Source organism: Acyrthosiphon pisum, chromosome A2 (genome assembly GCF_005508785.2).
Source record: "Acyrthosiphon pisum isolate AL4f chromosome A2, pea_aphid_22Mar2018_4r6ur, whole genome shotgun sequence".
NCBI lineage: Eukaryota > Metazoa > Arthropoda > Insecta > Hemiptera > Aphididae > Acyrthosiphon > Acyrthosiphon pisum.
In genome coordinates this window covers 22,650,194-22,664,372 of record NC_042495.1, presented here as the reverse complement: position 1 = coordinate 22,664,372, position 14,179 = coordinate 22,650,194, and the positions used below count along the sequence as shown (strand labels likewise).

Sequence of the window (14,179 nt, the reverse complement as noted above, 5' to 3'; positions counted from 1 at the left end):
AAAAAGAAACAACGAAATTTTTTAATTATTGAGTCTAAACAAATAATTAAATAAACAATTCACTATCAAAATTATCACCAATAACATTGATAAAATTCGTATAATTAATCGATCTGTAAGTTACAGAACCAAAATCCGATCTGTAGTTTACAGGTCCAGTAGTCGATAGTTTACAGAGCCGTTAGCGGTTAACGGTGCGATAACGGTTTGGTAAGTCACTACAGGACGTTTATGCAACCCACCCTAAGGTAATGTAAACTATACATTACGTCATTATAGTCATTAAAACGATATTAAATATATTCTAAAATATTCTAAAATCAATGACAAATGATGATAATGGTTATCATACATGGCATTATACATATTGTATAATATAATGTCCGATAATCTATATAGTAGGTACAACTAAATATACTGATTTTCTTTATTCTCCGAACATTATTTAGAAGTTTGAAAAAGAAAATTTTTGGTGGTCAAAAAGTTATCGTCAGAGATGAGGTATATACTACTGACTTCTACGGTGTTTAAAATTATAATAGGTATATATACCTAACTCTCATATTTTATTACAGTGTTCGGAACGTTCAATAAAAAAATGAACGCGTTCATTGGGTCGTTCATTTATTTTTTATACATTTTTTTTATGAATCGTTTACCTGCTGTAAAGGCTAAACAGAGGGTGACTTTTTGTCCGGCAATCAAAAAATGAATCCGGAATTTTTGTACAACTTTTTTCATTCCGGACTTTTTGTACCAGGACTTATCGTCCGCCATGTGTTATGGGTACCCGGACCGCGGCGGGCAAGCGGTCTTTGTATTATTTTACGCGGGCAGCCCGCTTTCTGTTTGACCGAGCCTATAATATTATAAAAACCTATAAACATATAAAACTCAAGTCAAAAATAAAAATACTATTTAGACAGCTTATATATAATAAAATTAATTAATATTTATTATAAATATATTTATTAAAGGGTAAATAAATTGAACGTCTTAAAAATCGATCAATTTCGTTATAAACGTCGTTTCACGTTCACGTTCTATTTTAATAAAACGAGTGGCGTTCACGTATCGTTCACTAAAAATGAACGTGAACGTGCGCGTTCATGAACGACGTTCTTTCCAAACACTGTTTTATTACGTGACATTTACTAGTAGGTACACACTCGTCCAATAGATCGTATTCAAAATAAATGCGTGTCGTAAGTCGTTATCTTTTCGTAAAATTAATATAACGATAGGACAATAAATATGATTTGACGTATAAGTTATTAAGAGTTAGTTATTAAGAATTATTCAGATGTTCGTATATTATAGTACAGTCATATAATTAGACAGAAAAAGGGGTTCAAATCAGGAAAATTCCCAACTAGGTAGATGATTTATGGTACACGATTTTATGACATCTTTATAAACAATGTGTAAAAAGTTGACATCGATTTTCATGTATACGCGTTAAAGGTTATTCGAGGTTACAAGCCTTTTTTTGAATAAGTCGTTTTTTAATGGTCGTACTATAAAAAGTTTCAAATAAAATCTGTAGAGGAAGTAATAATATATAAAAATAGCCAAATGATATTTTCAGTGTACACTTTTAATAAAATTTAATTTTTTCGCTAAAAAACAACTAGCCTTTGCGTTAATATCTCGCTTTATACTGGTTGTACAAAAAAAAATTTCATATAAAAATTGCAGTCGGAAAAAATTATCTACAAGATTGTTATATAAAAACATTTAATATATATCCAATCACACTTGCGGTATACGAATTTTAACGTTTAACTTACAAAATTACGATAATATTATACGACGGGTATCCGATTGTGATATCTCGTAAGATAAAAATATATCATAAATCTGTTTTTTTAATTGACTCACAGAGACAAGGACAATGCATATATTTTAATTTTATTTAATTTTTTAGTATAAAAGTTTTTTTTATTTTTGAAATGATTTAAGAAAGCCATTTTATAGAGTTTGTTTTTGTCAAAATTTTGAATTTTCAAAATTTTATTTTCATTAATCTCACGATTTTTAATAATTTATATAGTTTACAGGTAAAAGGCATTAAATCGGTTTTTGTCCGGGCGGTGAGTTCCCCTCTTCGGCTAATGGAACAGTTATTTTTCTTATGTCATTGTAGCAATACAATAGGAGCCTTGTATTAAATTTCAAGCTTTTTTAGCCAATAAATAAAATTGTATTGACATTTTATTGAAAAACGATTTTTACGGAAAATTTTAGACAAAATCGATTTTGTGTTTTAGTGTAACTCTTACAAGACTTTTATTCAATGAAAAATATTTTTTTATTTGGTTTTTTTTTTTTAATTTTAGATTATTAATATTATCTATTATTTATTTTAAAACAAAAAAATTTACTAACTTTTATTGTGAACAGGAGGTGTTACAAATGTGTGATTTCCTCGTCATGTGAATACATTGTCAACTGTTTGTAAATTATTAATATTACTTATTGTACATACTGTATAGATTGTATAAATTCCTCAAATAAAGCCAATTATTTTCAAAAAAAAAAAATTTTATTGTAAAATCATATCTAAATTAAAGACAATTAATTTCATTTTTAAAAATGATTCTATACGGCACGGCATGAATTATTTTTTCATAAAAAGTACATAGAATATTACTGTTTATTAAAAAGTTCTTGAACCAAATTTTATTTAGATTTGGATCAAAATGTATTTACTATATAATGAATATTAAAAATCACATTTTCAAATTATTGTAGTAAACCCAAAAGCTATAATATTGTTTTAAATAAAATAATATAGAATAAATAAATTATACATACAGTATAATTTATTTGTAGTAATGTAGGTATTAATACGGAATATAAAGTAAGCCTAAATAACAGGAAACGTAGGCCAAAGGCGAAAACAACAAGTTGTTATAGCTAGTCACACATTAATGAAATTCAGCAATATTAGGGATGTATTAATACCCACAGCTATAATATGATATTAATCATGTAGATATTATACATTTAATATAATTTATAATAGGTAATGTAGGCATATAACGGGAAGTGTAGATCAGAGGTGAAAACAACAAGTTGATTTACCTAGTTCCACAATAATGCAATTCGACATTACTAGGGAAGTAATATTAGAATATAGCTATCACGCCACTAGTACGTCATTGTTAGAACCCACATAAATACGGGTAGAGCGCCTACCATTACTTAGAAGATAGTCAGCCCTCGTCGTAGGTCTAACAAGCTTACGACAGTGCTTATAATTATTGTGTATTTGAATTTGTAATAATAAAGTGTTAAATTATTGTTATCTTTAAAAAGTCTAAAAGTGTTTATAATTATCACCTATCTTTCTCATCCACGACTCAAGACAACGACGAACGTGCGACGTCGTTAAATAATTATTGTATTAGTGTTCAACGTGTCCTGCACGGCGATCACTACATTATAGATTTAGATTATTCACAAAACGAAAAAATAAAACATGAATTATAAATGAAATAAAATTATTACAATTAAAAATCTATTAAATGTATGATAAAATGTATAATTAATGATCAGTTATTATTATACATACAGAAAAACATAATATATATGCTTTATAACTAAAAATTTAAATTGTTATTAAAAGCTCTATCTTGAAGTATAAAATTAAATTTTTCCTGGTCACAAATAATAGAATTATATCGCAAAAGGTTTCTCATGTAAAGAAACAAATAAATGCTATACATTTAATTTAAAGATCAGTAAACTGATCACTCAAATAAACTCTATCTGTTCTAGAAAAGGGAACTTTAATTACCTTAGTCTTAGCATCAGGCATCATAGTATCTAGCAATTTCTCTAGATCAGGAACTGAAAGTATATCAATATTATCTAACTTGTCTTTTTATTTTTCAGGATTAGCGTCATCTCCTGGTCGTTGTCGCGGCTTTCTTGTTCTGAGTATAGTTGTACAGATGTAATCATTGATACTGAAATACCTAGGTGATAATGTAAAATGTCAGTTCTGTATTTAAATTGCACAATAAAACAAATAATAATTTCTCAGACGTCGCACCCGCATGTGTTGTCTCCGTCTTACACACGTACGTTATAGCAAATTTTCGTTCGATAGTTTCAATAGGGTGCTGTCATTTTCGATTTTAGAGTGAATTGACTTATTATCAAACTTTTAGGTAACAACATTATCTGTGCCTTTTCGTTGGTTTTTTACGATATTTTAATTTTTAAGTAAGTTATGAGCGTTTTCAAACATTAATATTTCGCGGGCTGAGAATGAAAAGGTTCTATGTCCACTTTTTTCAAATATCGTTTTTTTGCATACATTTGTTTTATTTTCAATTGTGCATCTTTTGGTTCAAAAACGGTGTTTCTACATTCAATACTTAGCGAGATACAAAAAATGAAAAGGTTCTATATCATGAAAAATTACAGAATCGTGATTATAGTTGTAGTTCGATAGAACTTTTTTATTCTGATAAGTTTACGTAAGTATGAAAAGGTTCTATCGCCATGTTCTTCAATGTCGGTTAGTATTAAAAGGTTTTATCAATAATACATGATGTCAATGATACGATAAAAACAACGGTTACAATAATATTGTACAATATTTTTGTAATAGTAGGTATTTATAGACTTAATAATATTATTGTAGTTTGAATTTAAAAACTATTTACTGTGTTATCGATTTCAATTGCCGCCAATATATTATATTTCTTACTTTGTTTTCATGTTTTGTTAAGACGTTGATGTGATAATGTGATTTTACCTACTTATAATAAGTAACTTAGTAGTTATTACTTATTAGCGTGGTTATTACTAATTATTAGACAGTCTGTAATTAAAAATATTACTTTATTATTTTACAAGAATTTACGTCTAACTACCACAGACTTAGTCAAGTATGTAATGATTATATTTTATATTAAGACATATTTCTTTATCATTGCTTAATGTTAAATCGTTCCTTTTATTTTTGTTCAAGGATTTTTTTTTTGGTTAATTTCTATGGAGGCCTGGCACAGAAGAAACAGGTCAGCAAAGTTGATCGATTTATCAAAAAAATCTGGTTCATTAGGTACTGTTACAAGCAGTACTAGACGTAATGTGGCAAAGGATTCGTCTTCTTATGGCATGCAGCCTGACTCAAACTCAAAAGTAAGACAATGGTTGAATGTAAATCATGTAGATAATGATAAGTTATTAAGAAGTAACCTCGGAAGTAACCATCCAGACACACTTTCTTGTTCGCAATGGTAGGTACCATATGCTATATTTTAAAATAGGTATGTTTATAATTGTTAAGTATAATATTTTATTAATATAATTTTAATTTTGTAGTTTGTTTGAGGTAAAAAACGATGAACAGACTGAGATTTCTAACAGTGGTATGTTCAGTGAAAATGTTGTTATACAAAATAAAGGTGTTCAGAATAATTCTGATACTATATGTATGACAGATTTTATGAAGTAAGTAAACGGTTTTTTTATCATATTATCTTATATAGTACAATATAGTCATATATTCACTTGAGTGAAGGATGCAGATATATCTCCACCCATTGCCTCTTTATTTTTTCAAGTATTGGGACCATGTCTTGTGATAGTTATTTTTTTATACATGCAATTTGTCTGTATTAAGAATTATTGCTTTGATTGTAGATAAATAAATTATAATATTGATTTAAGGTTAAACATCAAATTTCAATCAATACTGTGCTAGTTAATTATATTTCAAAATATCGGCTCACATCAAGGTTAAAATTTCATATATCACTGCTTTACAATACTCTGTCTGGCTTTATATTTCTTCCTCTCCCTTTAATCACTAAATAATTTGAACTAATTTTAATGCAAAATAATTATATACAACATTTTATTAGTAATTGAATAGTTTCCATGTTTTTTTAATAAGCTAATTATTATTTTTTTAGAAATTATGACAATAAATATTTATTTGAAAATGAAGATATCACTAAGTCATCCATTGAATGTATTTCTACATATCCTGTTGAGATATCAAATTGTAATGGTGATTTTTTATTTATTGGAACTGAAAATAATTTTGATACCAAGAGTATATCAGTATTAATAAAGTAAGTGTTGTTTATTTCACAATAAAATTATGTAATAGTTTTATTTATTTTTTTATTATGTCATGTTAATTTATATACATTTATTTGGTTAAATATGTATACAATATACATACACTATTGGTAATAATTAAATTATATATTTTACAGTGCTAATGATGATTTTGAAAATAAAGAAAGTATTAAGGATCTTAATTATTGCGATCCTCCATTTTCACCTACTATTGTTGTCAGTCCCACTACATATTTGTTTAAGTATGTACTTTAGACAAATATTTTTATCTATTATTTTAATTACAATTTAGGTATAATAATGATAATATTTGTAATACTATAAATATTGTATTTTTTTAGTTCAGTTGAGGACACTAATTATGATATTGTGGCTAATGAATTAAATGCATTAAACAATATTTCTCCATCAGCAGCTATTTATACTAACCATGATAGTAATTATTATCCCACTCAAAAAGCAGAAAGTAGTCACGGTGAACAAAATAAACCTGTTCGTAAAAAGTTTGTACCATATTAATTATTATTTACTATTTAGTAATTCTATAATAACATATTCTTAAAAATATTATTTCTAATCATGGTTGTTTTTTGTCTAGGTTATTTAGTTTTACAGGAAGTGAAAACGAGGAGAAATCGAAAAAGTCGTCATTGAACCAGAGTATACCTTTACCTTACAATAGGTAAATAGCTTAGGTATAAATTATTGTAGCATCCATATTTTTGTTGATGTTTAAAATCTTGGTTAAAATACTTATATGCAGGGCTTGTAAGTTCATTCATTTGTGTATCAATTTTACTAAGATGTATTTAATGCTAGATAAAATAGAAATTAATTTCAAGGTACCATAGTATGTGTAGTTTAATTTTGCATATTCAGTGGTTTTTTTGGCATTTGGCATATTTATACGTTTTTCTTTTTTATAGTGCATATTACTCATCATTTTGATATTCCTATATTGATATTATTATTTTAACATACATTTTTTTTCAATTGAAATAATATGGAAAGTTTAAAATTTGATGAAAAATGCAATAATTTATATTTTTTCACAATACTCAAATAAATGTATGAGAATTGTCGCAATGTAAAATTATTAAAAATATGAATAGATAATTTTTGCTATTTCAAAAACTTAATTTTTTAATCTGCCTACTTATTTTTGATGTATAGTTTTAGATTTTTAGTGCATATGAATGCATATTCCTGAACTTTTAAAGGCATATTCCAATGCATATTTTGTCAGTTTTTAGTGCATAAGTACATGCTTATTTAATAATGTTGTAGATTTGTTGTCAGGAATTTAATAAAAATAACACGATGGTTTTTAATTGTATAACACTTTATTTAAACCACTCAGTTAAACGGCGAGACGGAGAATTCCAGATTTAAAGTTTAACAAACTAAATAATAAGCGGTGTACGGCGTCCTACGCTACTCCGTCGATTACTAAGGTTCATACCACGGCTATAGATACTTAGGGAGTACCTACTTACATTATGCGGGGAGGGGAGAGATCAGTCAGGGTGACCACCCTCCACATAATTTATAACATTCGGCCATCCGACATTGTTGGACGCCCCGGCCAACTTTGTTAGTTTATTACAAAAAGAGAGAACAACAAAAAAAAATTATTTAGTATGTTAATTCATTACCTACATACTAATTTTTCAACATAATTATGTTAACAAACTTTATCAATTAAACATATAAACATAAGGTATAAGACTAATTATAACAAAGGAACATATATATAAAAAAAAAAAAACAAAAAAAAAAAAAATAGGTTTAATTAACCAAATAATCCCTTAGACGGGCTGGTGTTTTGCGGACTCGCTTTGGCCGCGCTGGTGTTTCTAGATGATGCAGCTCTGTGTCCTTTTCAGCTTCTTGATCAGTGCTCACTGCTCCATCCTGTTCAGTGTCACTCTCCTCTGACAGCTCATTCTTACCAGAAAAACGCTTCAAGGCACTAACATGAGCGGTTGTAGCATACAAATGCCCTCCTGTGTGGTGTAGGTCAGCTAGTTTGTATGTATCTCCAGCGTTCACTGCTGTCACAACCATCGGTCCTCTGAACTTAGGTTGTAGTTTGGTTGAACTTCCAGTCGACACTGGTGGTCTTCTAAGGTACACTATTTCCCCTAGCTCCAGTGACATATGTTTACGGTGCTGGTCATGTCTCATTTTCCATTTAGCCTGTTTTTCTGCAATGTCTTCGCGCAACTTCTGCTGTGTAGCTGCTGGTTGCTGGTATACAGGAGTAGCGTTTGTCAGTGTATCGAGTAGTCCATCCGTTTTAAGTGCATCATAACCGTATACAGCAAAGAATGGACTTATTCCAGTGGTTTGATTCGGTGCTGTGTTCAGGTTCAATTCTAATTCACTAAGGTTTTTATCCCAGGTGGCTTCATCGCCCATTTGGGTGGTAATTGCTCCTAATAGTGTAGAATTAACCCGCTCCACTTGGCCATTTGCACGGGGGTGGCGCACTGATACTGCATGGTGCTCTATACCATTGGTTTCACAATACTGGTTGAAACATTCTGACTGGAAAGCTGTTCCTCGGTCTGTGATGATCCACTTAGGTAGTCCATAGGTCAATGCAAATGTTTTTAGCTGCCCTACTACTACTCTTGATTGTACTGTTTTTGATGGGTATAACTTAACAAATTTTGTTAAGTTGTCTACCAGCACTAAAATATAGGCATTTCCTTTAGAACTTACTGGAAACGGTCCCAGGTGATCTATATTGACCGTTTCAAAGGGGCGATTACCAGGAGTTATGGGATGTAGCATGCCCGCTTGTCTCCCTCGCAACTTCTTATATACTGCACACTCAGGACACATATTGATGTGAGCTTTGACGTATCTTCTCATACGTGGAAAATAGTAGCGTTCCATCATCCTGGAGATGGTGCGTTCAACGGCGAAGTGCCCGCTGAGGTCATGGAATTTAACCACCAGACTTTTCCTTATTCTCTTGGGAACCATCCAGAGCGTTCGGGTTCCTGTTGCTGACTGCACCAACCTATACAATATACCATTAATTAATTTATAATTTTGGGTTTTTATTTTACTAGCTGTCGCCTGTTTTAATTAAATAATCAGTTTTTTTTAATTCATTGTTTTGAACATTTTTCTCCGTCGTTTAAATGCACCATTTTCAAACTGTCTGTTAGACGTGTTTTTTTTTTCAAAATTCAATAAAAAATAGTGTAGGTAGGTACCTAATAATTTATATTTTAATAAGCAAATGAAAAATTAATATAATTAATACAAAAGTACAAAATAACATAACTGAAACCAATAACACTGCACCAATGCATGTCTGTTAATCATAATCCGTTTATATTAAACAATAAAAAAGTATAACCACGGTTATCTTATTAGTTTGTCCAGCAAGATACTGCACTAGCGCGACTGCGCGAGCCTCTGAGATTAAATAAATAGTACGATTATATGAAAATAGTATACGATGCATACCATATATTATAATTAATGTGTATATAAATAAACAATGATAAATAGTATTATCCAAAATTCAAACCATCCAAAATAAATGGTTGTCACTTGTCAGTAACAACTTGGTATTGAGGCCTCGGTACAATGCATGCACCCCCTGCACCCCCGCTAAATCCGGCACTGGTTGTGCCCAGCCGTGCAAAGACGTTGGAATTGTTTTTTTCGGAAATCGCTGGTTTAAAAACTAAAACGTATTGTTTATTACAGCTGAACCTCAATAACTCGAACGACTATAACCATAAGTTGAATTTTCGATAGTTCGATCAAAGGTATTGAAGTCTTGGTCCCTGCATTTAAAAATAAAATGTTTTCAATAGGTAACTAGAATTTTTTTTTTGTCTCCGACCGATCCGAGCTCTCGAGATTTCACTGTATTATTTTAAGGAATAGTAATTTCGCTTGGCGATTAATTTAAATAACAACAATATAATTATTATTACGAAAATGCTGAAAATCGATAAAGTGGTCGAAAAACCGTCGGTAACCATCGAAACGAGTGTCGTAACATTTGTAAACTGCAGTGACGAGTATACGCATAACATAATTGTTTAGTTCAAAATAATCTTGAAAGCATAATTTCTTGAATTTTCGAAACTCATTATTAATAAAATATATTATACTGAAAAAGGATTTCAATGGGATGCAAGATGAAGCTATTATGCGCCGTCGACGAAGACGAACGACGAATAAACGACCAATAAAACGTCGCGGTCACCATTGGCGATGTTATCATGCTGGTCACAGATATCCCATCCCATGTCCAGCGAGCTACTGTCGCGAATGAATTCGGCGACGTCGGAACCGTTTCCGGTGGCATTAGCGAGTGCCTTTGGCCGGCTTGACTTGCCGGTGGTCTCTGTCCGCAGGGCGGTACAAATTCTGCGGTCGCAAAGAATGGCGCAGCTGGAACCTAACCTGCAGGACGCCCCGTGTGAACTTCCAGCCAGCGACTTGCACGGCGACCTCGTGATGCGACAGCCGTGTCAAGATTTGATAGAAACAGCCGTAAACGGCGCGGGAGATGAACTCCCGCGGACAACTCACCAGCCGCGGCGAAAATGTGCGTGGAAAAGATCCAAGTTATTCGTCGCAAAATGGCTGGTGAACGTGGGTCGAAGAATATGCTTTTGTAACAGTTTCGTCGACGTAGAGTGACGTCGGCCCAAGTTACCGTGGTCGCGGCCGTGTTACCTGCAAGTCACCGCCGCGATCGGCCACCTGTCGACCAGTACCAGCCAATTCTGACGACTTGGTTTGTTTTTTTTTTTAGATCGTCACAGCGGACGTTCACCCTCTGTTGTCCCGTTTCATCCCGTAAATGCACGCCGTTTGCTTCACGCCAAATTTTTGTTAGCACATAGTGCCGCGGCGTTCCATTACATTTAAATTATTTTCTTACATTAACTATATGCCTTATAATATTTTTATGCAATTGTTTTGTACCAATTTGTTTAAATATTGAATGTTGTATTATTATATTAAACATGTCCTGTCTACCTATTGTTGTATACCACTAGAATATACCATATCACATTATAATAATTGATTTTAGATTCTGAGTGAAACGATGAATGTATTGATTTTACAATGATGTGTGTTTTTTTTAAATTTTTAAATTTTTTTTGTCGCTGTCATCACTTTTTAGGACAGTAAAAATGCTTAGTTTTTCTTCAACAGTGTCTTTTATGATAGTAAAGTGAATCTCGTTGGTACTTTGGGTGGTCAAAAGTAAAAATTTCCCAGTAGTTATCAAAAGCGCCGTGAAAAATTAAAGAAAAATTAAGGAAAAACGGGAATTTTTACGCAAAATCTGTTTTTGAGAAAGTTGATTTTGGTTTTTGGTGCAACACTTAAACAAATGACTGTAGGTGTATTTTGACTGAATATTTATATTTGCATTTTCTATACATGATTACATTTTCAAAGTATTTTGATTTGTTTTGAACTGTTTAGAAACATTTTCAGTTTCCAATTATATTAGTCTTTTTTTTCAATGAATGTCAATAAAATAATATTTATAATATTTTGTTATACAAATAATAAATGTTAATTTGGTGATACATTAAAAAAAAATAACATAAATAAAATAGATTGGAAACAAATTTAAAAAATTTAGGTATGTTAGGTTCTACAAGTTTTGTAAATTTTATTGGCATTCGTGTGAAATACTATTTTGAGAATAATGAGTGATTTTGATATGTGTAGTTTTTAGTTGGTTTAAACAAAAATATCACATAATATTATGTATCATATTGTAATACATTGTATCTCTCTATTTCTATTATAGGTATTGTATTATTAGCTCAACTTATAGTAAAATCAATAGTGATGTTGGAAAATGTTGGTGCAAAAGTTGACGCAAAGACGATTAGAAGGCTATGGGCTTCATGGTAAAAAAATTCTAAAGGTACATAGTCAATAGTCACATAGAACATTTAATTAGTTAAGTTTAAGAATACTGAATACTCATCAGTTATCACACAATTTAAATTAGATTTAATTTTCAAACTAATACAATTATTTTATTAATTTGTTATAAAAAGGCATTTGATACTCTATTATAAAAAAAATTCTTGTGCGTAAACAATAGAAAAAGTTTTTTAAATTCTTAATTGTATGTACTAGTAAAAAGATAAGTTAATGTATATTAACTTATAATGTTCATAAATAATTTACAGTTATTTAATGTACCCACTCTATGAACATTTATATTTATTTGTATATAAGGGTCCCTTGAAAAAACTTAAATATTCTTATGGTTTATGTAATTTCCAATAGGAGCACTTGATTTTTCTGTATCATCCATCTTGTTTTTCAAACAAATACGTTTGAGTTGAGAGGTACCTATACAAATAAATGTAAATAAATTATTGTAAAATATCCAAAAAGTTTTAACTTTAAGATTTCTATAGTTAAAATAGTTAAATATATTACTTCAGTAGTCCGTTACAGTATGAATACACAACTGAAAGTCTTTCATCGTCTATTTTAGTGCGTGCCAATATTTTTGGCAAATTTTCTACAAATTAAAAATAGATTATTTTTCTTAACAAGAATAAAAAATAATCAAAACGTATATTAGTAACATTCCTTTCATTAGCAATGAACCCAAATGCTTAAATTCTAAATCTATAACTTTCTTAAAGAATTTGATAAACGTAGAAATAATTTATTGAACTGATAATATTCCTTGAGCATTCAATTGATAAAATTATTGTAATATGTAAAAATAAGTTTTTACTACAATACGTTTTAAATATAATTTAATATTAATTCTTAAATTAATACCCAAAAGCCTTAAAAGATGGTATACACCGTATACAACAGCTGGCTGTTTTATTTCTTCATCATATGTACTGTCAGGGACGGCTTTCCAAGAATCTGCTTTTAATACATACTCATCACAGGCTTTTTCAAATGTATCTTTTACAGTTTTTGAACAATGAGATTTTGTTAAACTGTGAATAATATCACATTAATTAAACACAAGTCTTAGACAAAACATAAAATTCTATAAAATACCTGATATCAGAACTAGCATATTGACTGGTTGGTTTGTGTGTGTTTCCCCGTTTAGCTAATAATTGTACAACAATTTAATAAAAACATATTTTATTAAAAATTTAAGAAATTTATTCCTTTTACCTTTAACATTATTTTTGTTATCGTTGCTTTCCAATTCTTCGTAATTTGGTACATTATCATAGTCTTGTTCACCATTTCTTAAAACATAATTGCAATATTTAATGAATAAAAAAAAAGAAAAATATTTTTGAATTATAGAAATAATAAGTAACTTAATCATACTGTGAAATAATATTGTTTTGAGGTGGTTGGAGAGTCATTTTTAATGCTTCGTGGTATTGGGCTTGTTCGTCTTTGTTAACTAACAACATTTCAAATAAGAAAGTGTTAAAACAAATCCTCACACCATCTAATGTTTCAACGCAAAGTGTGTAACTATACAAATTTAAAAAATAAAACAAAAATATAATTATAAATTAAATTTTTTTTCAATTATAAATAATAAACAGAAGTAAAAAATTAAAATGCCAAATACTTTTTTATAAAAGACAATAAATTAGGTATAAGTTTGTTATATGTAATGATTTATTTGATAGTAAAAGATATATAGTAACCGTATTTCTAGTTGTTCTTTGTTAAGTACTTCAGGTTGACTTTCTCTTTTTGTTGTTTTATTATCACTAAAGTTCTTTCTTGCTAAATATCTAATGTAGTTTTCAAACAATGTAACCACATTAGGTTGACAGGGTAATTGAATCAACTAGAATCATATTAATCGGATAATAATAAAATGAAAAATATAAGAAAAAACTAGCTAAACGTAATAATATGTACTTCTATTTCTTACTTTATTCTTTTCGCGTACTAAATTACGATTATATTCAGTATGGGATTTTAAATTATCTGGAAACTCAAGGTCTGGTAACGTTCTTATAGGTAACAGGATTCTATCAATAGGTACTGGTACACTTTCATCTTCCACAATATACTTATCATCTATGGAAATTACAGACAGGTCCAT

General features: G+C 29.8%; 1 protein-coding gene across 1 annotated transcript; it reads right to left on the bottom strand.

Annotated features, from left to right (window-relative positions):
* Window positions 1-11,800: 11,800 nt before the first annotated feature.
* On the bottom strand, window positions 11,801-14,179 carry LOC100574279 (male-specific lethal 3 homolog). Its single transcript, XM_029489874.1, has 8 exons — window positions 14,006-14,179; window positions 13,773-13,918; window positions 13,441-13,593; window positions 13,279-13,355; window positions 13,156-13,210; window positions 12,922-13,091; window positions 12,568-12,652; window positions 11,801-12,477 (listed from the first exon to the last, which is right to left on the bottom strand). The coding sequence occupies exons 1-8, from the start codon at window positions 14,177-14,179 to the stop codon at window positions 12,432-12,434; spliced, it is 906 nt and encodes a 301-aa protein (XP_029345734.1). The 3' UTR covers window positions 11,801-12,431.